At 41.3% G+C, this 26,813-nt stretch overlaps 1 protein-coding gene across 1 annotated transcript in view; it reads right to left on the bottom strand.

Moving 5' to 3' along the window:
* Positions 1-26,813, bottom strand: part of bmpr2b (bone morphogenetic protein receptor, type II b (serine/threonine kinase)) — a 270,166-nt gene that overhangs the window by 13,794 nt on the left and 229,559 nt on the right. The window contains exons 8-12 of the mRNA XM_073046416.1: positions 10,825-10,939; positions 7,655-7,815; positions 3,840-3,987; positions 3,153-3,289; positions 125-309 (exon numbers count right to left, since the gene is read on the bottom strand). Coding sequence (XP_072902517.1) covers positions 125-309; positions 3,153-3,289; positions 3,840-3,987; positions 7,655-7,815; positions 10,825-10,939 — 746 coding nt within the window. The remainder of the gene's footprint in view (positions 1-124; positions 310-3,152; positions 3,290-3,839; positions 3,988-7,654; positions 7,816-10,824; positions 10,940-26,813) is intronic.

Raw genomic sequence — 26,813 nt, 5'->3', positions numbered from 1 at the left:
GATAGGGGTAAAAAAAGGAGGAAATGGAAAATGAAATAATGCATTTATGTCTCAATCAAGAGGCAAACTGACGGAAATATTACTGCAAGACACAGAGATCTTACCACTGCTTTTTGTTACTCACCGTTCATTCTGCATGGCTGTTGTGGTAAACTGTGACATGGGATTGACTGTGGGACTCACAGATTTGTTTCGATCCCACATCACCATGAGTTCTGCCATTCTCTCTTCTGCACACTGGGCCGTGAGACGAGCCTCTGCATCCTGGTCCCAGCAGTCGTCCATCGTTTCCTTTAATGATCGCATTGCCTGTGTATGAGAGAAATGATTCTGTTTTCCAGGAATAGCATAATTCCCAAAAAAGCCTTTCCTCCCTCATCCTGCCTAAAGGTGCTCAATCTTCATCTGTGAGTGAAGTAAGAGACATAGACCAAGAAAATAAAAGGGAAATAAAGATTCTTAATAACCTGAGCTACGTAGCTCAATATACACCTAAGGACAAGGTCGTACAGACAACTAGGACCTACACTTCATCTTACAACCTATATTTTACTTAACATTCAATTCAGCAATTTAGGATTAAGAACTTTCCAGGCATATATATTTTAATTTCTGATTTCCAGAATCTTTAGCATTTTTCTTTGGAAATTCAAATCACAATTCTGCTTCGTTCGCTTACATTTACAAAGAAATTTGGCATGTCCCCTTTGACCCTCACCAATTTTATCACTGATCACAGAAAACAACGCATTCTGACTTGCTATGGCAACTGCTCTGCCTGCAGAAGCAAGCAGCTGTTGTTGTGGACACAGCTCAGCGCATCACAGAAACCAACTCCCCTTCATGGACTCTGTTGACACTTGTAATTAATTAATCTGTTTGAACAGTATGCAAGACAAGTTTTTCACTGTATCTCAGTAAGTGGAATTGGTTTATTGCTGTCACATGTACTGAGGTACGGTGAAAAGCTTGCTTTGCATACTGTTCATACAGATCACTTTGTTACAACAGTGCTTTGAGGTAATACAAGTTATAACAATAGCAGGACAAAGTTTAACAGCTACAGAGAAAATGCACTGCAGGTAGACAATGAAGTGCAAAACAAGGTGAATCATGAGGTCAAGAGTCCATCTTATTATAGGGAACCATTCAACAATCTTATAACATGGTAGAAGCTGTCCTTGGGCCTGGTGGTACATCCCCACGTGCTTTTGCACTTTTTGCCCATTGAAAGAGGGGAGAAATGAGAATGTCCAGAGAGGGTGAGGTTTTTGATTATACTGGCTGCTTTACTGAAGCAGTGAGAAGCATAGACAGAGAACATGGAAAAAAGGCTGGTTTTTAAGATATGTTGAGCTTTGTCCACAAAGGAGTTGCCATCCTAAGTTATGATACATTCAGATTAGATGCTTTCTATGACACATTGATAAAGTAAGGTTGTCATAGCTGGGGGTGGGATAGTGGGGATAAGCTATAAGCTCCCATTACCTATTAAATGGTCCCCATGAAGTGCATCTCAAACAGCCTTTGACAACCAAGTCTAGCTCCTGGCCTTCACGTGCAGCTTAGCTACTAAGCCCAGTGGAGCCATTTCTATTGACAGGAGAAGGGACAAAGGTAGGCGCCTTAAAAACAGTCACTTCAGGCAGATGGGGCTGATCAACCATGGTTGGCAGCTCATCTCGGAGAAGAAATCTCTGATCTCAAACATCTGATGCCTGCAGATAAACCCCAAGGAAAAAGCTGGAGCTGAAGTCTCTGAAGCAGTCCCACGTTGAATTCAACGCTGACTGGCAACTCCTGCAAAGCTGCAGGTGCCAAACTCTATCAGTCTCTGCCATTCCTTTGGACTCATCAGCTGCGTGGAGAGGGGAGCCTGCTGCAGGGGCATCTGCTTGCTCCCCACATCCTACTGGAGTGGCTTGCATATCACGTAGACAGCTAAGATGCACGGTCGACCCCAACCAGCAGAGGGCCTCAGATAAAAGTTGATAAGGGTCAATTTCTTTAACTTCCTGAGGAAGTAAAGGCATTGGTGATGTTTACTCCCAGGAACTTGAAGCTCTTAACCATCTTGACCTCAGCACTGTTGATGTAGTCAGGAACATGTACACCACACCCCTTCCTGATGTCAATGACCAGCTCTTTTGTTTTGCTGATATTGAGGGAAACATTGTTGTCATGATACCACGCTATTACGTGCTCCGTCTCCTTCTTATACTCTGTCTCATTGTTATCAAAGTTGATACACAACTTTTGTTATCATCTGCAAACTTGTAGATAGAGTTAAAGCAGCATCTGGCCATAGAGTCACAAGTGCATACTGAGTAGGGTAGAGGGCTGAGGACCCCGCCTCGAGGAGCACCAGTGTTGAGAATAATCACTCAGAGGTCTGCTGCCTGTCCTTACCGACTGCAGTCTGCTGATTAGTAAGTCAAGAATCCAGTTGCAGAGTGAGGTGTTAATTCCCAGGTCTTGGAGTTTGGTGATATACTTGAATTATATTATAGTATTGAAGGCAGAATTGTAGTCAATAAAGAATAGTGTAACATGGGTCTTAACTGTGCAGATGCTTCAGAGATGAGTGTAGGACTAGGGAGATGCTGTCTGCTGTAGACCTGTTTCAATTCTAGGTGAACTGCAATTGGTTTAGGTTGCCTAGGAGGCTGGAGTGTGTCAAAACCAGCCTCTTAAAGCACTTCATAATGATGGATGCCAGAGCTACTGGGCTCATGTGTACACGTATATGTACATTCTGTAAGTACACATGACAATACTGTAATAAACCCATTTACTAACTCTTCGCTAACAGAGAAGAGTTATAATTACCTTATCTCCCATTTTGCACTAGAATCCCTTTTGTCACTTAATATCTCATGCTTTACACTCTCAGGAAACTTCCCTTTAGCTCTGTTCTCCCTTGCCACTTTACAGTCCATCTTAATCTTTCCAAGGGTGTTGCCTGACCTGACGAGTTTTTTCCAACACTTTATTTCTAGAAACAATCCTGGAATTGAACTAAGAATAGTAGAGAAGAACAGCCAACAGGTAATGCATTGAGCTTATGATCCTCATTGTTTTATAAGCAGGAAAGACTTCCTACCAGCTATTAGGCAGTTAAAGGAAAAGCACAAGAAATCCTGTTTGCTTACCAGACTGTTCTCTTTCCAGGCTTCAGGAAACTTGGGTCGCTGCTTCTCCCTGGAGACCAAATGTTGCATATCCTCAAAGCTGGGGTGGTTTCCCACCTCAGCCTGAAAGGCCATTTGATAGTCAGGCACTGCCTCTCCTATTTATGAAAAAGACAAGATCATATTGGACGCTTCTGATTGGGAGTATTATCTAGAACTATTAAGAGTTTCTCATCTTCCACAATTAGAAAGGTACCAGAAAATGATCTCATCCTATAACATATTCACATTCCTGTCCCTGAGGCGCCATTATAGCAACTGGGCAATCATTTTTAGCTTTCAGACCTTTGGTTTACAAGGGTCATAAACAGGCTTAAAAAATCATTCCATTGACTGACACAATTGACTAATCTCTTTCCAATAGATTAGGATGGATCCTTTACCCAAGTTGTTACCCCAGGCAAAGACCATCCACATAAAATTCCTGTCAGCAAAGAACAAGGTGACTCTTTTGTTGGACTTTCCTTCCATTCCTGGTCAGCCCATGTTGTGTTAACGGGATTTGAGTGAGTTCCCAGAACACCCTTGGAAGTTCTTCCATTACAGTGATGGAGAAGAATAATGATGTTCTTTAATAACATTCCTGCCAAGCATCTTGGATATTTTACAATGTTAAGGTTCCCATATAAATGAAGCCTAATTTTTTACCTGGGAAAAGATCTGAACACTTCATGAATATTTCCCAGTAGATAAGGCCGAGCGCATACATATCCACCTGCTTGAGAGCAGATGCACAGTCCCGTAGATTTACTGCTCCCTCCAATACCTCAGGAGCCATGTAACGGACTGTGCCAACCTGTGGAGGAGATTATGGAAATGGAGGCATCACCAAAGGAAAAGGAAATTTACTTAATTTTTTACCACTTCACACTATAAACACTGATTGAATCTAGCATCCAGCATTTCTCTGATCAACTTAATGCCTGCACCATTTAGGATAGTCTGATGGGAAGTTGTTGCCTAGAATTTCAGTCCGCGTATTTCCATTTCAAGGAGGATGTATTCCAGTGCCAAGCAGCGAAAAGCCATAAAATAAGCAGAACTCCATTCACTGCCATGGTTTGAGATGTATTTTCAATTGTGGGAAATTGATGTGTACTACTTTCTAATGCTCCAACAATAAAAACATTTATTCAACGCTCTTGTGGAACACAAACCTTTGCTTTCCTTTTCAAGTTAACCAAAGAGAAGAAAAGCCTGTAATAATTGTGACATTGCTGTTAGTTCAGACGCTATTCTCAGCCAGGCCATATATGCACCAATTTATTCCTAGAACCATTGCTCTCACTGCATCTTTGATTCTATACAATGTCCTGTCCACCACATACTTTGGACCTCTCTCTTCAATAGAACCAATATAGGCTTTGTTGAAGTTGCCTAGGTTGCTGCAGTTCTATTTTCACCATGCCTCATTTGATGCTTTAACTAAATTTCCAGGATCACACAGTTCAAAGATTCTTGGGAGTGTTCATGAGTGTGGGGGGGGGGGGGTAATGATTTTTGGTCATTATGCGATTCAACCTTCTATAATCAATACATGGGTACAAGACCCCTTCCTTCTTCTGTTGGTTTTTGAAAGCTTCCCAATCCTCTGACTTTCCTCTAATCTTTGCTCTATTATATACCCTCTCTTTGGCTTTTATGGTGGCTTTGACTTCTCTTGTTAGCCATGGTTGTGTCATCTTTCCTTTAGAATACTTCTTCCTCTTTGGAATGTATCTATCCTGCGGCTTCTGAATTGCTTCCAGAAATTCCAGCCATTGCTGCTCTGCCATCATCCCTGTCACTATTCTCCAATCAATTCTGGCCAACTCCTCAAAACACGCCTCTGTAGTTCCTTTTACTCCACTTTAATAGTGACACAGTATTACAATCATCAGCTCAACTTTGAATTCTCTTCTAGCGTCTAGTTTAGAGCCCTGTCTTCATTTTAGTCTTGTAGTGTCTCAATTCTAGTCTTAGATACTCTAGCAGTTAGGTCCTAACCATGTCTCGTCACAACCTGATCCTCCAATCAACTAGATCATAGTTGATTGTTTACATCAGAGCCATTTTCCTGCCCTATCCCCATTATACCTGATTCCCCTATCAAGCAAAAATCTACGGAACCATTAAATGCCATCAATGACCAGGCTTCCACAGTTCCTTGGAGTGAAGAACTGCAAAGTTACATCACCTTCAAAGGATAGCAAACACGAGGAAATCTGCAGATGCTGGAAATTCAAGCAACACACACAAGATGCTGGTGGAACGCAGCAGGCCAGGCAGCATCTATAAGGAGAAGCACTGTCAATGTTTAGATGCTGCCTGGCCTGCTGCGTTCCACCAGCATTTTGTGTGTGTTGCAAAGGATAGCAAGCTTGCTTCTTCACAGTCAGAAATAAACTCTTCTTTATTTTGAGATTGAGACTCCTAGTTATGCACCCCTCATCTAGAGAGAACATTCTCCCACATTGAGCTACTTATTTTAAATGTTTCAATGAGATCACCTTTCATTCTTCAAAACTCTACAGAAATGAGGAACTGTCTACTCAAACTCCTACCATATGATTGACCTGTCATTCCAGCAACCAATCTGGAGAATGTAATGAACTCCCCTAGAATAATTATTTTTACACTCTTTAGTAAGGAGACCAAAATTGCACACAATATACCTGTGTTGCCCTAAAGGCATTTGTTTAGCTTTATCACATTTTCGCTTTAGTAATTCATTTGTAATTATTTTCTAGTTAAAGTTAAGGTTGTTGAAAGTAAATTCGTTGTCTGTGGTGTATCGCGGCATGCGATGATGTCACACCCGGTTTTGCCACGTCTTGTGGGAAAATACCGGTTTGGAGAAACGGGAAGGAGGGGGCTTGTGTGTGCAGGATCAGTGCGAGAAAAGTTTTCATTCTACGCACTAAGAAACATCATAGAAGCAACGCCGTAAGTTCATAAGATAATCGATATGTTGAAGTAGAAATGTTAACGCTGATTCTGTTAAAAGTAATGACGGTTGATAAAGTTTATGTTCTTTGTTATTTAAAGAGTTGCTGGATAGTTGTGTGGTGTATTTAAAGCCAGTCGATGGCGTAGGCAGATTCTGACTGTATGTCGTATTTTAATGTAATATAGTTTGTTGTAGTTTTACTTTTGCAAGTATTTATGACGTAAATGCGATGCCAAGAAGGAAACAAATACTGTATATATTTTGCATTGTTTTATCAACAGTTTTCACCATACGTTAATGTGGAAGAGTGAACAGTAAATGGTTTATCTTACTGGGATCCTGCTTCATTGACTACGGTTTACCTCGGTGTTTGGTTCAGAGTTTTTACACCTGAATGAGAACACTACAATACCAGTTGTGGTCTTCCCAAGGGTAGTAAGTCATCTTTTATTTTGTAAATAGCTGAATCTTCTTTCAATAAGGACCAACCATCTGGGAACTGTTCAAGATTTATTATGACTACAGGTCATCACCAGGTTACGGAAGGATTCTGTTCCCATGAGCTGTTCATAACCAGAACAGTGTGCAAGCCAGGAATGAGACAGCGAACAGAGGTCCCACACAGCAGAAGATTTCTGCAGGTGTGCAGCATCCAGCAAACCCATCCAACCTGTCATCCAAACGTTCACTCATATATATGGCTATACATATGTATTTTGGGTGTTCATAAGCTTGGAATCACAATTACACATCGTCTTGAAGAGGCCACACCTGGTGTGTTGTATACAATTCTGGGTTCCTGGATAGCAGATTTGTCAAATGATGAGAGATTCATTACTATGCCTTTATTCTTCTTTGGTTTCAGTTTCAGTGTCTACTTTATCCTACATTTCATAGCTTTAATGTGATGTTTTGTTTTCTGTTTCTCTAACTCATGGGTTCCCAACTATTTTTATGCAATGAACCCTTAACCATTAACCGAGGGATCTCTGGACCCCAGGCTGAGAATTGCTGCTCTAACTGTTCTCATTAATCTAGTAACCAGATGGCTTTGTAAGCATTGGAAACACCTGAACAATCCTGGTCTCTCACTATTGGAGTTTTTCCCTTTGGTGATTCCACTCACCACTTCCCCCCTCACCCCCAGCCCACAACCCTTTCTACAGCTTAAAATATTTTGTTTTCTTTACATTCTCAGGTCTGACAAAACCTCTTTCTCCTATTAATTAATTTTCTGCTGAGTATTTCCCGGCTTTCTGTCTTTTTTATTTACAGTGCATTGAGATTCCAGCTCCACAGCAATGTGGCTGACTAAAACGTGTGGTCAACACTGTCTCACTGCCATTAAATAATGGCAGACTAATAACATTGCTCTATACAAACACAAAATAGTACACAGAAACCATTAATAATTGTTCACACCCATCCCCATGTACATATCAGAATAATATTCTTTATTCTTGATAATGCTGCCCTCTTGTGTTGTAAATCCAAAAGAAAAATTGCAATTATACATCACCCTTTTACTGCTCACCTCACTGATGGCTGCAGTGTCCTCTTCTCCTGGTCGAACCAATCTATTGCCAGTCAGTTTCATGGAAAGGCCAAAGTCACTGATGGCACACGTTCCATCGTTCTTCACTAGTACATTCCTGCTGTTGAGATCTCTGTGTGTAATAGCTGCCTTGTATTGATCTGGAAACACCAAAAATTTCTCAGTGTTAGAATGCAGGTTTTCCTAGATACATCAGTCCCCAGTCACTGTCCAAAATTACCTAAACTCATCATTCTTTATTTAATATCACTGAGGGGATTGAAAACCTTGCTACCTGCAACCCCCAGCCTCTTCCTCTAACAAAAACAGAACATCTATGAACATCTTAGAACATCTATGGAAAAGTTGTCCTTTGTGTGGAAATAAAACTCTCAACTCTCTTTTGATACATCTAACAATCATTTCAAATAAGGAACATTATTTAAAGGTATTAATATGGTGTTAACATTATAAGGTAAAAATGGTTTGTCCTATCCAGTCTAGGCCCATCTCAATTTTATTCATCTCTATTAAATCTTCTTTTAAACCTGTTTTCAAATTCACCTGTTCCTGACTGTGATACATTTCTCAGTTTTGGCATCGTTGTCATCATCAACATTGGCATTCTCCAAGTAGAGGAACATTTCATGGATCACAGTTCATCATTGGATCCTGAGTTAGTAACTTTATTCTAGATCCGCAGGTCTAAACATGGCAAAAGGCATGCTTTCTGCAGCTTCTCTTGCAACATCATATCCTTCCTGTAACGTGATCAGAACTGCAAGCAGTACTTAGTGGGCTAACTTGTGCTTTATAAACTCTTAGCACAATTTCTTCGATCATCTTCATCTCCGTTCATTAAGCAAAAGTAAGCATTAAGAGAATAGAAGACAGTGAGTTCTCTTTCCTCATGTAAGATCTAAATCTTCCTGCCCAAAAGATGATTAGGAACATGCAGAAACGTTGTTATGCATAAGCTTTACTGACTTCATGCCTCTGATTTCTGATTCTTCTTCATTTTAGCTGTCCTTTAAAAATAAAGATAACTCACTTCCACTCCAGTTTTGAGGGTTCTGTGGTAGTTATTGAGATCAATATGAGAATTTTAGACTCTTCCACAAATGGGGCAGGACATGACTGATGGGATAGCTTGTTTGTGTGAATCAAATGTATCTTTGGTCAATGCTTTGGTCTGCATGGCCTTATGATTTTCAGTACCATTTTGAATGCTCCTTCTCATTCATAGTTCATAGGTTTCCAAAAGGTAAGAGGAGATATATCATTTATTTAAGGATGCATCAATCACATTCATGAATCCTTTTCTCTGTCAACCTGGTAATCTCCTTTCATGATAGAGCTCAGGAAAGAGTGTCAGTTTCAAAAGTCTGGTGTGAGGCATGTAAATGACGTGCCCTACCCAATATAGCCAATTGAGGTCTACTAAGGCATCACTGCTGGAGATGTTGGCCTAGGAAAGGATGTTGATATTGGTTCATTTTTACTTTTAGTGACGTTCGGAGGATTTTACATTGGCAGCATTGATCATATTTTTCCAGTAGGTTTAGATAATTGCTGAAGGCAATCCAAAGTCTCTGAACCATATGGGATCACTGCTGCCCAGTGGACCATGAGCTTAGGGCTAAGTCTGAGCTCTTGATCGTCAAATATCCTTTCCCTCAACAATCAGCTTTCACTAAGAGATGGCTTGTGAGATAGGGGAAGTGATTAATATTATCCAGGATTTCATCATTAACCTTTATTATCAGCAGGAAGAGTGGTAGAGAAGGGTGCTGAAGCAGCAGGGAACAGGTATTAGAAAACCGCTGCCTTGCAGGTTTTGAATTAAAGACCATCCTCATAAATGCTTCTTTCATGGACCTTCGCCTCCAGGCAAGCACAAACATGCACACAAATGCTGTCCATCATTGGAAGTGTCCTGACAAGCTGCATCATTGCCTGATATAGGAATTGCAAGGCATCTGATCACAAGTCCCGACAAAGGTTTTTGAGGACTCCTGAGAGGATCATTGGGTTCTCTCGTCCATCCATTCAAGTATTTATCAGGAGTGCTGCATACACAGGGCTCTTAGTACTGTCAGTGATACCTCCCATTCATCAAACAATCTCTTTGACCCCCTACTATCAGGCAGGATGTACTGCAGCATTTAGACAAGGACTGTTAGGAATGGGAACACCCTGCCACCACCCAGGTCTCATCACATATGAAGTGCCAGTGGCATTACACTGTTTACTTTTTAATTTGTGTTGTAAATGCCCCTTATTATTTGTTAATTTATTTGTGGAAATATTACTTTATGTATTACATGTGAGTTATATGTACTATGTTGTGCACCTTGGTCTGGTAGAATGTTGTTTCATTTGGCAGTATACGTGTGTATGATTGAATGACAATGAACTTGAACTTGATACTGCAGCTCAGCTGTCAAGGTTAAGATGGCCTTGATTTTGGAGTGTGGACACTGTAGGTTGAAAAGTATTTGATTATTTCTAAAGGTTAGCTCTACTCCCACAGGAAGTTTAGTGGAAGTGAATTGGCACACTGTGGCAAGAAAGATGGTGAAAAGATTTGGGAGGAATGCTGTCTTGTTTGATTATTTCTGATTTCCTCAAATGCTAAAGGGACTCTTCACATAAGCATAAGCATATCTGAGAAAAACATCTTACGTGAAATGGGCTTCCTTGCACATGAACGATCACAACACTCGTCCTTGTGCATGTGCAATCATGCCACTATTTCTCCAAGTGAACTATCATTTTTTTTTAAAATACCTTTGACTGAAAAAAAAGTGCTTAGCTTTGTCTTCTGTAAATAACTAGGCAGTTCCCTCCTGGAAACTGAAACTCTAACAACAAAACTGGATAGGTGGCCCCAGACATCGCTGGCTTTAGAAGATCAGTGTTTCAGTCAGAAGCTTTGGTAATATACTGAGAAAATGCGAGCCAGTTGCAAACTAAGTCTCAATATCACCAGCACATATAGTAACATTACACATCAGATTTTACAGATACCATCTTGGCAGTAAGCTTAATATACAAGCAAGACAACAAAATAAACAGAAAATGTCAAATCCTAAACACAAGCCAAGACTTAATACTAGCATCATGATAGCAAAAAAAAAGGAGGTCTGTATGCCTCCACTATTGCTTACCAGGTCGTAGTAATTCTGTGTGAAGGTAGGCAAGGCCTCTGGTGATGCTGTGTGCCATTCGGCAGGAGCCAACCCAGTCACTGCTGTGAAGACTCAGGTACTTACACAACGCCCCCTACATGAAAAGAAATAGATATGTGCATTCTGAAATGACCTAAATTTATGCAGCCACTTACATTTCTATAACAGTATTTTACCCTCAGAAATAAAAATGTGCTTTGTTAGCCCACTGATTTCTTCAAAGAACATTGTAATGTAGGCAAAGATGTACAATAAAGATGCACCAAATCAGAAATCAATATGTAGTTATGTCAGTTGAGAGATGAATGTTGGTTAGGACACTAGAAAAACTCAGTGACTACTTCAGCTGTGCTCAGGATTATTGCTGCAATATATAGAACTCCAGCCTCACTAATAAACAATAATTAGTTTATTATTGTTACATGTACTAAGATAGTTAAAAACTTATCTTGTATATCATCCAAACAGATCAATTCATACAATAGTGCATTGAGGTAGTACATGGTAAAAACAATAATAGGATGCAGAATGAAGAGGTTTGTCATGGCTAGAATCAACACCTGCTTCAGCAAGGACCTGGACCCACTGCAATTTGCCCATCACCACAATAGGTCTAAGGCAGACACGATCTCAATGGTTCTCCACATGGACCTGGACAATACAAATACCTATGTCAGGATGCTGTTCGTCGACTACAGTTCAATGTTTAACAGCATCATTCCTACAGTCCTGATCAAAAAGCCACAGAACCTGGGCCTCTGTACCTCCCTCTGCAACTGGATCCTCGACGACATACAGCAGTGAGATATGCCAGCTAGTTGAACGGTGTCACAGCAACAACCTTGCACTCAATCTTAATAAGACCAAAGAGCTGATTGTGGACTTCAGAAAGGGTAAAACAAGGGAACATGAACCAATTCTCATAGAGGGATGAGAAGTAGAGAGAGTGAGCAATTTCGGTGCCTGGGTGTCAATAGCTCTGAGGATCTAACCTAGTCCCAACATATCAATACAGCTATAAAGAAGGCAAGACCATGGCTTTATTTCACTAGGAGTTTAAGGAGATTTGGTTTGTTACCCAAAACACTCAAAAACTTCCACAGATGTACCGTGGCTGCATCACCATCTGGTATGGGGGGGTGGGGCTGAACTACCGCACAGGATAAAAAGAAGCTATTAAGGGCTGTAAAATTAGTCACCTCCACCATGGGTACTAGTCTACTTGTATTCAAGACATCTTCAAGGAATAGTGCCTCAGAAAGGCGGCATCCATCATTAAGGACGCCTATCACCCAGGACATGCCCTCTTCTCATTATTACCATCAGGAAGGAGGTACAGAAGCCTGAAGGCACACACTCAGTGATTCAGGAACAGCTTCTTCCCCTCTGCCATCAGATTTCTAAATGAACAATAAAACATGAACACTACCTCACTACTTTTTTTTGCACTACTTACTTTAACTATTTAATATACATATATACTCACTGTGATTCATTTTTTATTTATCTATCACGTATTGCATTGTTCTGCTGCTGCAAAGTTAACAAAAAATCCTAACATATGCCAGTGATATTAAACCTGATTCAGATTCTGATGAGGAGTTACAGAGAAAATGCAGTGGCGGTAGGCAATAAAGTACAATTATCAAAATGAGGCAGATTTTGAGGTCAACTGTCCGACCTTATAATACTAGGGGAACATTCTTATAATGGTGGGATAGAAGCTGTCCTTGAGCCTGGGGCTAAATGCTTTCAAGCCTTTTATCTTCTGCCTGATGGAAGCAAGGAGAAGTGAATGCCCTGTGTGGATGGGGTCTTTGATTACACTGACTGCTTCAGTGAGACAGCAAGAATTGAAGAAAGAGTCCCTAGAGGGGAGGCTAGCTTCCATATACTGAGCTGTGCCCACAACTTGTGGTTACAGGGAGAGCAATTGCCACATCAAGCCACGGTGCATCAGATAGGATTCTTTCTTTGGTCATCAAAAAAAATTGGTAAAGAGGACATGCCAAATTTTCTTAGCCTCCTAAGGTTTTACATTAACAATGACTGACAGCCATGAGCTGATATAACTAATCCAGAGCAATTCTGCACTGAGGGAGTGAGTTGTGTTATTAATGTCTCATTCAAAGTATGGTATTCTGACAACGGTGCATATCAAATTACCCATAAAGGCCAGCAGGTCAGGTTACATATCAAACACCTATAAAGACCAGCAGTCCATGTTATGGTAAACCAAGGTGCAACTTAAGCTGGAAATGGAATTCTGACCACAACCCACTTAATTTATTTGATGTCAAGACAATTTTTGTTTGTCTCTGGCAGGATTTCCTGGTCTCTGCTTGAACAGAAAGGCAGTACTCAACTGTGATCAAACGCAGAGACTGCAGCCTGAAGAATCTTCGTTAGTTTAAATTCCGAATATTTGTAAGAAAAAGAGGCTGAGGGATTGTTCCCTAATTAGGCTGCTTAAGCTTTAAATAATATTCCTCACCATCATTTAGTACTCCACCTTTACTTTGATTTTAATGCCATTACGTTAGAACACTGGACGTGAGAAAGCACTGTGGTCATTTCCATTCTACGTTGTAAAAGTGCAAGAATTATTCATAGATCATGATATATTCTCTTTGATTAGCCTGAGACCAAACACCAGCAAAAGAGGCAGAATATGGTGATCCATGGTAAATTTTCATTTTATGCCTTTGCCATTACATTTGGAGGAAAGTAAGGGTCCAGCATACATTCAGGTGCAAGAATGCAGAATGAAGTCCCCAGTTGAACTAGCTCTCATTCAATGTTTCAAAGATCTGTCTGCATTGTTCCATACTGTTATGTGACTCTCCTTTCACTGTTTGACATTGGTATATCATTTCTGGATGAAGAATTTCATATGACAAAGTACACGTTGCTGTAGTCCATGAACATTAGGTTTATAGACACCCATTAAAGGACCATGCATTTGTTCCTTTTGAAAAAGCAGTTAAAGAACAGATTACAATGGAAACAGAAAGTGCTGGAAAATATCAACTGGTCAAGCAGCATCTTTGGAAAGAATAACAATTAATATTTCAGACCTGCAATACTTCATTAGACAAAAGAGGTCTGGCTTGGAGGGCAACAGTGGTGTTGGTTCCATGCTTTTGATGCACTTGTCCTTCTGACAGAGGTCATGTCTGGGTGTATTGTAGATGATATAAACTGCTTCCCTGATTGGAGGATGGGGTGAGGTTGGGGGGGGGGGGGGGGGGGGAGAGAGAGAAGGTACGCATGCTCCATTCCTTCCCACCCAGCAGAAGGTACCTATAGCCCCAGAGTAGATAACAGATATATCTCTATCCATCCTACCAGACTCCCAAATAACCAGAGAAATACCCCATAATCCCAAATAGACACCCAAGAGCGTGCAGCAGCAGGCAAATCCATCCCATAGACACCATCAAAAAGCCAGCATAGCTGCTCAAACCAGTAATCCCTTCCAAAAATATCACCTCAGCCTATAGCTCCAAACACACTGCCCAACTCCAGATTACTTGACTCACCTCATACACACCTGTGAAACTCTGCCATATAATTAGAAAAGTTTAACATTGTTCAAAAATCATTTAAAAATTAATTGGAAAAATTTTGTAAAGTTGAAAATTTGTAAGTCAACTTGTTTCCATGTATAAGCGTTCATACATTGGGCTTTTGCAACCTGTAGGGCCTATATGTGAGTAAAGGGTGGAGCTGGGTGACCACAGTCACAATATGGACTGTTCACAATGTGCCACCTGATTAACAAGTTGCCACATCTTCCCTAACCTATTCTCTAGCAGCTGAGAGAAGTCCTGGCTTCACCATCAAGTTTTAAGCCTGGAACCTCCGTGATGTCAGTTACCAGTCAAGAATTCTGCCACTGAGAGGTAGGGATGACTTTAGTTGGTAGGATTTATAGTGCAATTATGCAATTTATAGATCAGTGCATCATGGTGTTTTAAAAGCTCTTTGTTAGTAGAAATAAAGGAGAGGATCATCACATGAAACTGGCCTTCAAATCTGTCAAGGCATCTGCACTCTATATATTGGGCTCTTGGTCCAAGCAGTAAAAAAACACCAGGTTTTCAGGAATCACCCATGCTGAATGGATACTCATAGTTAAGACTGACCATTCTGTATACCAACTCTTCCAGGAGAATGCCATTAAATCAATACGGTACTTTCAAGAATGTGCTTATTTTGTCTACTGTCAATGTGGAGTGGAAAGCGAGTTTGTAAATCTGGTAGAAGCAAAGGATATTAGGAATGGCAAGGATGGAGTGCCACTGGAAGGGTGTGAGAGGTGGCAGAGAAGGAGTGCCAGGGGTGCGGGGTGGTGTAGGAGCAGACACACCCAGCTGTAAGACACCAGGCAAGGTCATTTGATTCCAAACAATTGGTTTATTGATCATTACAAAATGTCTCTTGATGCTTCCTGCTCTCTCTCCTCTCCCTTACCCTTCTCCCAACCATGTCCCCCCTCTCCCTGTCCCCTTCCTACTCTCAGTCCACAACAGAGACCCCTATCAGAATCAGGTTTATCACCACTCACATATGTCATGAAATTTGTTTTTTTTTGTGGCAGCAGTACAGTGCAATACATAAAATTACTACAGTACTGTGTAAAAGTCTTAGGCACTGTAGCTCTCTCTCTCTCTCTCTCTCTCTCTCACACACATATACATAAAATCTACATGTATATGTACCCAAGACTCAGTCTATCTAAGGTAACAGGAACATATAATGCCTTTTATGATCCCATAGCGTCCCAAAGCATTTTACAGTAAGCATTTTGAAAAATATAGTCACTGCTGTAATGTAGGAAGCTTTGAAATCACTTACACACAAGCACATTCCCAAACCGATTGGATTAATGTTTCATATAGAGGTCAGATTAAAAATATTGACCAGACACAGAAATCAGATGGTGACGTTCTCTGCTCAGTCTAAGAAAGACCATAAACCTGGATGATCTCTGAGAGCTGTAGTGTCAAAGTGACCAAGATATTAAAAAAATGATTCATTTGTCACCCCTAGTAAAGTCTTTGAAAGAACACCCACATGTTCTTCTGATGACCTGGCTAATACCTGACCCTCCATAAAATATTCTCTTCACTCTTCATCTCACAGTTGCTGTGTACAATTGGCCGTTCTGCCAGCTGCACAGTACTCATGAGACTTAAGATTAGATCATTATAGGTGTTCCTTTGAGACATTTCAAATATATACAATGATAAATTGGGAAAGGGCATGTCTTCCTTTTTTATCCTCCACAGCACTGAAAACATTGTCAATAGATAATGTCTCCAAAAGGTGGCATCAATCATTAAGGATCCCCATCACCCATGACTTGCCCTCTTCTTATTACTACCATCAGAGAGGAGATACAGAAACCTGAAGAACCACATTTAAAGTTTTAGGAAGTTTGGCAGTGGAGCGAAGTGATGATGGTGCTAAACGGTGACTTCTTTGCTTGCATCTTCGGGAACAGTTCTATTTCTTTCTTCAATATCTCTTTTTTTATTCCTTTTCAATGTTCTTTTGAAGACCCTGACCTGGAGTTGCGTTCTGACTTTGGTTCTTTGCAGGAATGGAACCCGCTCTCAGGGCCTCACAATCAGCCACTTTTCAATATCCCAAGGAAGCAGCCTACAGGATTAGCACGCCTTCAAGGTGCCGGATTTTCATGACTCTGGAGACAGCCAGATTCAAGGCCGGTGCCTCCTACTGAGGCATCGCGGGAGAACACAGAACATCGACAAGCAGTGGGATAGCTGCTGTGGGCTGTGCATCCAGAGACCAGAGCCTTGGGGCCGACTCTCTGGGCGCAGAGTTCAGAAAAAAGAGACACAACAGACTTTTAACATCATAAATCAGCGAGTTGTTTGTTATGTCTTCCCTCTCGCTATGAAACAGGGACACCTCTTTTCCCTTATTAGGGAGAGAGAGACTCTGTGGTACGTTGAATTATCGGGTGATCGAGTAGTCTTTGGGGTAACGTAACTGTGTCTTTATTGATGCTTTGCTGCACACTTGACTGCTCGGTGAGGGGTGCCAATGCTTTTTTGCTGGTGGGGAGGGGGGAGCTCATTGTCTTGCTGCTGCTTGTGCGTGGGAGGGAGGAGCTGGCGGTGGTGCCTTTGAGGCTCTAACATTTAACTGTCATTCATTCTTTGGGGCACTCCTCTGTTAGAAACACAGAAAACCTACAGCACAAGACTTCGGCCCACAATGCTGTGCTGAACATGAAACTAGTTTAGAAATTACCTAGGGTTACCCATAGCCCTCTATTTTTCTAAGCTCCATATACTATGCAAGAGACTCTTAAAAGACCCTATCACATCCGTCTCCACCACTGTTGCCAGCAGCCCATTCCACACACTCACCACTCTGTGTAAAAAAACTTACCCGACATCTCCTCTGTATCTATTTCCAAGCACCTTAAAACTGTGTCCTCTCATGTTCGTCATTTCAGCCCTGGGAAATAGCCTCTGACTATCCACACGATCAACACCTCTCATTATCTTGTACCCCTCTATCAGGTCACCTCTCATCCTCTGTTGCTCCAAGGAGAAAAGGCCGAGTTCACTCAACCTCTCATACGGCATTCTCCCCAATCCAGGCAACATCCTTGTAAATCTCCTCTGCACCCTTTCTATAGTTTCCACATCCTTTCTGTAGTAAGGCGACCAGAACTGAGCACTGTACTCCAAGTGGGATCTGACCAGGGTCCTATATAGCCGCAACATTACCTTCTCGGCTCTTGAACTCAATCCCACTGTTGATGAAGGCTAGTACACCGTACGCCTTCTTAACCACACAGTCAACCTGCGCAGCAGCTTTGAGTATCTTATGGACTCAGACCCCAAGATCCCGCTGATCCTCCACACTGCCAAGAGTCTTACCATTGATATTATATTATGCTATCAGATTTGACCTACCAAAATGAACCGCCTCACACTTATCTGGGTTGAACTCCATCTTCCACTTCTCAGCCCAGTTTTGCATCTTTCGCTGTCCCACCGTAACCTCTGACAGCCCTCCACACTACCCACAACACCGCCAACCTTTGTGTCATCGGCAAATTTACTAAGCCATCCCTCTACTTCCTCATTCAGGTCATTTATAAAAATCACAAAGAGAAGGGATCCCAGAACAGATCCCTGAGGCACACCACAGGTCACCAACCTCCATGCAGAATCTGACCCGCCTACAACCACTCATTGCCTTCTGTGGGCAAGCCATTTCTGCATCCATAAAGCAAGGTCCCCTGGGATCCCATGCCTCCTTACTTTCTCAATAAGCCTTGCATGGGGTACCTTACCAAATGCCTTGCTGAAATCCATATACACTACATCTACTGCTCAACCTTCATCAACGTGTTTAGTCACATCCTCAATAAATTCAATCAGGCTCGTAAGGCACGACCTGCCTTTGACAAAGCCATGCTGACTATTCCTAATCATATTTACGCCTCTCCAAATGTTCATAATTCCTGCCTCTCAGGATCTTCTCCATCAACTTACTAATCACTGAAGTAAGACTCACTAAGTCTATAATTTCCTGAGCTATCTCTACTCCCTTTCTTGAATAAAGGAACAATATCTGCAACCCTCCAATCCTCCAGAACCTCTCCCATCCCCATTGATGATGCAAAGATCATTGCCAGAGGCTCAGCAATCTCCTCCCTCACTTCCCACAGTAGCCTGGGGTATATCTCATCCAGTCTCGGTGACTGATCCAACTTGATGCTTTCCAAAAGCTCCAGCACATCCTCTTTCTTAATGTCTATATACTCAAGCTTTTCAGTCCACTGTAAGTCTTCCTACAACTGCCAAGGTCCTTTTCCATAGTGAATACTGAAGCAAAGTATTCATTAAGTACCTCCGCTACCTCCTCTGGTTCCATACACACTTTTCCACTGTCATACTTGATTGGTCCTATTCTCTCATGTCTTATCCCCTTACTCTTCACATACTTGTAGAATGCCTTGGGGTTTTCTTTAATCCTGCCCATCAAGGCCTTCTCATGGCCCCTTCTGACTCTCCAAATTTCATTGTTAAGCTCCATCCTGCTAACATTATAATTTTCTAGATCTCTATCATTACCTAGTTTTTTGAACCTTTCTTCTTTTCTTTTTCTTTTCTTCTTGACTAGATTTTCAACAACCTTTATGTACCATGGTTCCTGTATCCTACCATCCTTTCCCTGTCTCACTGGAATGTACCTATGCAGAACGTCACACAAATATCCCCTGAACACTTGCCACAATTCTGCTGCACATTTCCCTGAGAACATCTGCTCCCAATTTATGCTTCCAAGTTCCTGCCTGATAGCTTCATAATTCCCCTTACTCCAATTAAACACTTTCCTAAAGGAGATAGAATTATGATCACTATCTCCAAAGTGCTCTCCCACTGAAAGAACTGACACCTGACCAGGTTCATTTTCCAATACCAGATTAAGTACAACCTCTCCTCTTGTAGGCTTATCTACATATTGTGTCAAGAAACCTTCCTGAACACACCTAACAAACTCCACCCCATCTAAACCCCTTGCTCTAGGGAGATGCCAATCAATATTGGGGAAAACTAAAATCTCTCATCACGACAACCCTGTTATTATTGCACTGTTCCAGAATCTATCTCCCTATCTACTCCTCCATGTCCCTGTTACTACTGGGTGGTTTATAAAAAACACCTAGTAAAGTTATTGACCCTTTCCTGTTTCTAACTTCCACCCACAGAGACTCAGTAGACAATCGCTCCATGACTACCTCCTTTTCTGTAGCCATGACACTATCTCTGATCAGCAGTGCCACGCCCCCACCTCTTTTGCCTCCCTCCCTGTCCTTTCTGATACATCTAAAGCCTGGCACTCTCAAGTAGCCAATCCTGCCCCCGAGTCATCCAAGTCTCTGTAATGGCCACAACATCATAGCTCCAAGTACTGATCCACTCTCTAAGCTCAACCACTTTGTTCATGATACTCCTTGCATTAAAATAGACACATCTCAAACCATCAGTCTGAGCTTATCCCTTCTCTATCACCTGCCTATCCTCCCTCTCACACTGCCTACAAGCTTTCTATTAGTGAGCTAACCGCCTCTTTCTCCATCTCTTCAATTTGGTTCCCACCCCCCATCAATTCTAGTTTAAACTCTCCCCAATAGCCTTAGCAAACCTCCCTAGTCCCCCTCAGATTCAAGTGCAGCCCATTCTTATTGTACAGGTCATGCCTGCCCCAAAAGAGGTCCCAATGATCCAACAATCTGAATCCCTGCCCCTTGCTCCAATCCCTTAGCCACGCATTTATCCTCCACCTCACTCCAGTCCTATACTCACTGTTGCTTGACACAGGCAGTAATCCCAAGATTACTACCCTTCTGGTCCCACTTTTCAGCTTCTTTGCTAACTCTCTGTAGTCTGTTTTCAGGACCTCCTCCCTTTTCTTACCTATGTCATTAGTACCAATATGTATCACGACCTCTGGCTGTTCATCTTCCCACTTCAGGATATCATGGGTGTGATCAGAAACAGTGGTTTGCGATATAAACATCAAAAGTGCTTAGATTTTAAAATGATTTTAGGATGGGGTCTATAGATTTAAAAACTAGTTTTAAATATTTCAGATATTATAAAAGTACATTTTAGAACGTATTGAAAATACCTTTGACAGCATTGAAGTAGGGTCTTAAGGTCAGCCATCTGAAACCAAATCATGACCGACGGGCTACGATGTTCTGTGACATTTCTGGCAGCAATGCTTTCAGAGGACTATGAAAAAATGAGTTAGTGACCATGTGAAGTTGTGGACAAGCACAATGTAAGTGCCAGGTGATCAAAAACATAAACCCTGACCCCTATGAGATAACAAGAGTAATTTTCCCATCTGTTATACTCCAATCTCAGTACTGTAACTAGATGGATTTTACATATGTTATTTATATTTCATAACTTGGTTCTTTCACTTTAGCTTATGGGAGAAATCTTATCAGATGAAACTAGTGTGGTTCGAGAGTTCTTTTTGTTGTAACTAGTGTTAATTCTTTTTAAACTAACTTGGTTACTGCTTGCTTTAGAGGACTATTTAAACAGACTTTTAAATACACAAATTTTGTTTATTCTGTAAGACTGAACAGCTCCTCCCATATTCAACTCACTAGCCAGATTCTAGCCGTTGTTTTCAGTAGAAATTACAGGATGGTGATTTAGTTTTACCATTCCTATAATCCAAAGAAGTTGCAGACAGAGCAAGATTGAAGTGAATGCACAAGAATTAGATCCTTTAACCCATTCTGTTGCCAAAAGACATGTTTCCCCCTCCTTTAAATCGAGTTAGCTAGATGGCTATGGAGGAAAGTACAGTCATAGTGTCATACAGCTTAGAAGCAGGCCCTTCAGCCTAACAAGTCTGCAGTACCGATCTGTTGTGGTAGTTAGTAGGGTTTGTCATTAATAGGCTATGTCAATCAGTTAGCCATTCCCACATTGGTGGAGTTCGCATATTGTACAAGCTGGTGGGGTCTCTGCACTCTCTTTCAATATCAAACACAATTTGGTGACATAAGTGGTTGTTCGTTGATGAACTCACACTACACACCAAAGAAGATCCCCAACAGTAAGACTGTTTGTGTTTGGATATATCTATGAATAACATCCAAAGTCTTATCAACCTGGGCGACCTATGGTAGTTTGCTAAGTGAGCTAAGACCTGTCCAAGATTGTAAGACACCACCTTCAGGCTACACCCAAAAGTGGATACATTGTAATAATCTGTGGACCACCGGCCTGGGGAAGTGCACAGAGACACAGACTCAGCAGAGAAGTCAGTCAAACTCTCAGGGAGAGAGAGAAAAGAACAAGACTTTGTAGTCCAAATAAATAAAATACTAAACAAACAGGAGAATGACACAAATACCTGCAGTACCTACCTCTACTTACCTAATAAAGCTCTCTGAGACATTTGATTTCTCTAAACCAGTGGACTTTGAGAGATGGCTCAGATGCTTTGAGAGATTTAGGGTTGCAAGCAATCTCACTCAGCCTTCAGAGGAACATCAAGTAAGCAGACTGATATACTGCATGGCTGACAAAGCAGATGATATCATGAATGGATTAGGACTGACAAATGCAAAATTTGATAAATCAGAGGAAACAAGGTGCAGTTAGAAAGACTGCAGAAAGAAGTGACAGTAGAGCTCAGTTCAAGCAAAACAGACAAGCAAAACAAAAAGCAGGTAAAATGCCCAACTGCAGGAGATGTGACAAGTCTCTAATCCATGTCAAAGAACTCTGTCCAGCAAAAGAAGTGAAATGCCACTAATGCAGTACAGTTGGCCATTATAAAAGCCAGTGTCACTCAAAAACAGTTCTTCAAGAGGTCAAAGAATACCATGATTCAGACGAAGAGAGAACTTTCTTTGGGGCTTTAAATTCAAATAGGCAATGCTGGTGTACCATAGTTCAGTTTCAAAATGAGGTAGTGATGTTTAAAATGGCCATAGCCACCCCCAAATGTCTGTTCACAAAGTTGGTGAACAAAACAGGCATTACGCTAAACCCAACACAGAAAGTACTCATGGGGCCAGGGAAACATATGCTCAGGGTGAAAGGAATGTTTTCTACTTCCATCTGTAAACATGAGAAAGAGTTAAAAGAGAATGTCAATGCTGTTCAGAATCTCTTCTCAACACTACTAGTACAACATGCCATCAAGAAGCTGAACCACATTGCAAGGTTGGATTCATTAAACAATGTTCAGTGGCAGGAAAAGTACCAGAGTTGTTCACAGGCCTGGGGATATTGAAAGAAGAGTACCTTACCATCTGAGGCCAGGAGCGACACCAAGGCATATATCTGATGACAGCAATGCATATATCATGATGAACAAAGTCAAAGTTGAACTTGAGAGAATGGAGGCACTTGACATCACAACTACAGTAAAAATGGACCTACTGACTGGTATGCAAGCACTGTTCCTGTTCCCAAGCCAGATGACACAGTGAGAATCTATGTTGATCTAACAAAATTAAATAATGCAGTGAGGTGGGAGTATTTTATTCTGCCCTCTGTTGAGTACACATTGGGTATGCCAGGTGAAGCAAAGTTCTTCACCAAACTAGATGAAAACTCAAGGCTCTAGTAGATTCATTTTAACCCCTGAGTCACAGAAGCTCACAACCTTTATCACACCGTATGGATGCTATGCCTTCAGGAAAATCCCTTTCGGCATCTCATCAAACCTGAACTCTTTCAGAAGAAAAACTTGAATGACTTACCGCCACATCTGCAAAGATTCAGAATGAAGCTTATGTGATACTGTTACCACATTGAACATGTCCCCAGCAAATCTTTCACAACACCTGACAGTCTGTTGAGGATGGCATGCAAAAGTGAGTAGACGGAAGCTGACTCCACCCTCATGGAAGATACCAACATCTACTTAGCTCAGGTACGTGAAAGCTTTCCTGCATCACATAATAAACTGTATGAAATTCACACTGAGTTGAAAAAGGACCAAATCTGCAGCAAGTTATTGCAATACCTTGAGCATGGATCCAAAGGGGCTCAGGATCTCAGACCTTACTGGCTTGAAAGAGATACACTCACCATTATTGATGGCTTGCTCCTAACCAACTCCAGACTCACTATTCCTGCTTCTATGCACATGAAAATGATCAATCAAATCAACCAAGGACATCAAGGTATCAAAAAAAATGTCACTTAAGAAAAAGGCAATCCGTGAGGTGGCCTGGTCTGAGCACACAGCTGGGAGATTATGTAAAGCAATGTGAAGCATGCAGAAAACTGCACAAAAATCATACTGAACCTCTCTGTCCTGCAAAATTTCCAAACTTTCCATGGCAAATTGCAGGCAGACATTTTTGAGCTGAAAAGAGACAAGCATCTTCTCACTGTGGATTACTACTCACATGATGAGATGTCCAAGCTGTCCTCTACGTCCTTAGCAGCAGTTATACAGCACCTGAAAACTGTATTCGTATGCCGTGGAATACCAGAAACACTTGTGTCAGACAACAGTCCACAATTCATCTGTTCAAAAATTACATCCATTACTGCTCTGCCATCATCCCTGCCAGTGTTCTTCTCCAATAAATTTTGGCCAACACTTTTCTCAAGCCTCTGTAATACCCTTTACTCTACTGTAATACTGATTCTTCTGACTTTAGCTTCAGCTTCTCAAAATTCAGGGTGAATTCAATCGTATTATGATCAATTGCCCCTAACGGTTTTTTTACCTTAAGCTCTCTAATCAATTCTGGTTCATTGCAGAACATCCAATCCAGAATAGCTGATCCTCTAGTGGGCTCAACCACGAGCTGCTCTAAAAAGCCAACTCGTAGGCACTCTAGAAATCCCTCCTCCTGTAATCCAGCTCCATTCTGATCTTCCCAATGTACCTGCATATTGAAGATCCTATGACTATTGTAACATTGCCCTTTTGGCAAACATTTTATATCTCTCTTTGTAATTTGTAGGCTACATCCTTACTAATGTTTGGGGGTCTGTTTATGTTTATGTGAGGAGCACAAGTTGCGTGCAATGGGTAAAGTGAGCTAAATCGCTCAATTTCAGTGACTAATTTCAATGCAGTTCTATAGACAAGAAGTATACACTTAGTGCTCCTTTTTTTCAAGGAGGGGCAATGTTGTGGTTGTTAATGCAATTATTCCTATGTAACTCATAAGGGAGGATTTCACACATTGAACAAGCAGCATTATCAAGAAAGTTCTGTTGAACATTCTGCATGCTGCTGCTGTGCTGGTGTGTGCTCTGCACTCTCCCTCATAACAAAGCACAACACCATCAAACACTCAATTGAACAAATCCGACATCAATCTCATTTTATTCTGCCCATGTTCCCATCAACTTCCCTGACCTGGAGTTACACACTGACTTCGGTTCTTTACGGGACTGGGACCTGTTCTCAGGGTTTCAGGACCGGCCGATGTTTGGGACGCCAATGGTTAGGTCTGAGAGGCAGCCTAGTGTTCAGAAACCTAAGATCTCGGGGCTCTGGAGATGGGTGGATCGAGGGTCGGTGTCATGGCAGGAGACTCGTGTGTCGCCGGGGAGGCCGGAAAATCTTTCGCTATGGTCCCGAAAACCCGAGATCTTTGCAAACTTTGGACACATAGCTTGTAAAAAAAAAGCGACAAAACAGTACCTCTACCAGCTGCATCAAAGTGATACTCCAATTACATAAAATTTAAAATGAAGATTACTTTCTAGCAGGAATCTATGGATAGAAATTGGGATTAGATGAACTCTGATGACTTTTCTTCCACCTAATGCAGCTTACTGACAATAAATGCAAGATCTTAATGCTGGTCTACTGCAGATACCCAGTGTTAGCATCAAGCATAGCAAAAAACACCTCAAATGTGTTTTTTTAGCATTACAGTTTAAGACTGTAAATTTGTTTTTCTTTTAAAATCTGGGTATGAAAAGCTTGTGTCAGGAAAATCAACTATTAAACTGCTTGGCGCCACAGTCGCATAGCGGCTAGCAAGGTGCTAATACAGTTTGAGGGCTTGGAGTTCGGAGTTCATTTCCAGTGTCTTATATAAGCAAGTTTGTATGTTCTTTCTCTTATGCGTATGGCTTTCCTCCCACTGACCAACCACGTAATGGTTAGCATGTTAATTGGTCATTGTAAATTGTCCTGTGACTAGGCTCAGATTAAATCAGTGGGTACTAAGCAGTGCGGCTCAGAGGGCCGCATCACTAAATGAAGTTTAAAAAAATAAAAGTAAACTGATTCTATGATATTCTTCAGAGAAATCTACCTATAATCACCCAGTTTGCTCTCTATGTAAAATAAATATTGTGGTAAAATGTTAAGAGGTTGGGTATTCTTTCACAAGCAACTTATCTTTACACACACCAAACAACCTCTAGTATCTGCAAAATACAAGTTAGGAGATGAATGTCACTGTATTTGCCAAGTTTAGTGGATTTCTATTGACTAAAACTTGGTGGACTGATTGCCTAAGCAGACTATTTGAACAGACTACTGAGTACACAAAATTTGTTTATTCTGTAGGAGACTGTTTTCTTACACCCCTCCCCATATTTAACTCACATGGAGCAAGCCATATCATTCTGAAGCAAAAGTCACAACTGTCCTGGAATCTGGGCAGAGTCTTATAACCACCTAACCAGATTATTAGAAACAAAAATAGAGGGTCAATCTAGTGCAGATGCAAATACCCAACCCCCAAAAGAGACTGGGAACTTGAGGAGCAGGTGTCTAGAGAAACTACTCATAGCTGTGTTACCTGTCCCGTGAGTTTCTCATGAGCATGATGTAACTGCCTTGTGATATTGGGATGTTGTAATTGACTTGTGATATTGGTATAATGTAATTCTCTTCTGATAGTGGGGTGATGTGATGTCATGTGATGGCATGTCCCGCTGGTATAAAAGGGGAGACAATAATTTGTTGCGTAGTTGTTTTGTTGGGAGTCACAGTCTGTGGTTACATATCGTAGACAGTGAGAGAGAGTGAAGGGATACCAGCTTCGTGTGAACCCAAAGAATTGGGTAGGAATCTACAGCATTCTGTGTGTATCGAAGTAATTGACATGAAGTGTGGCACGTACTTTTGGTTAACCCCTGCAAGGTCTTGGGTGTGTGTTGACCACCTCCAGTGAAAGGTCAGTTACTTTGAGAAATCTTATTCTTCGGGATCTTCGGAAAAGGCATTTATCGCCTTTCTTTCTTCAAGGCTCGGCTCATCGCTGGTTCGGGAAGTCTCTCCTCTCAATTATTTCATAAATCACTTGGACTTTTTAAACTACCACTTTAAGACTGTGCTTGAATAAGCTCTGTTAAGAATTCTCTCTAAGTTCGACTGTTTGATATAGACGCGTAATACTGTTAACTTCCATTTAAGTTAGTCGTTTATTTACTTTTTGATGTTTT

Source organism: Hemitrygon akajei, chromosome 5, assembly GCF_048418815.1.
Source record: "Hemitrygon akajei chromosome 5, sHemAka1.3, whole genome shotgun sequence".
In the NCBI taxonomy this organism is placed as follows: Eukaryota; Metazoa; Chordata; class Chondrichthyes; order Myliobatiformes; family Dasyatidae; genus Hemitrygon; species Hemitrygon akajei.
This window is presented reverse-complemented; position numbering and strand designations above follow the sequence as displayed.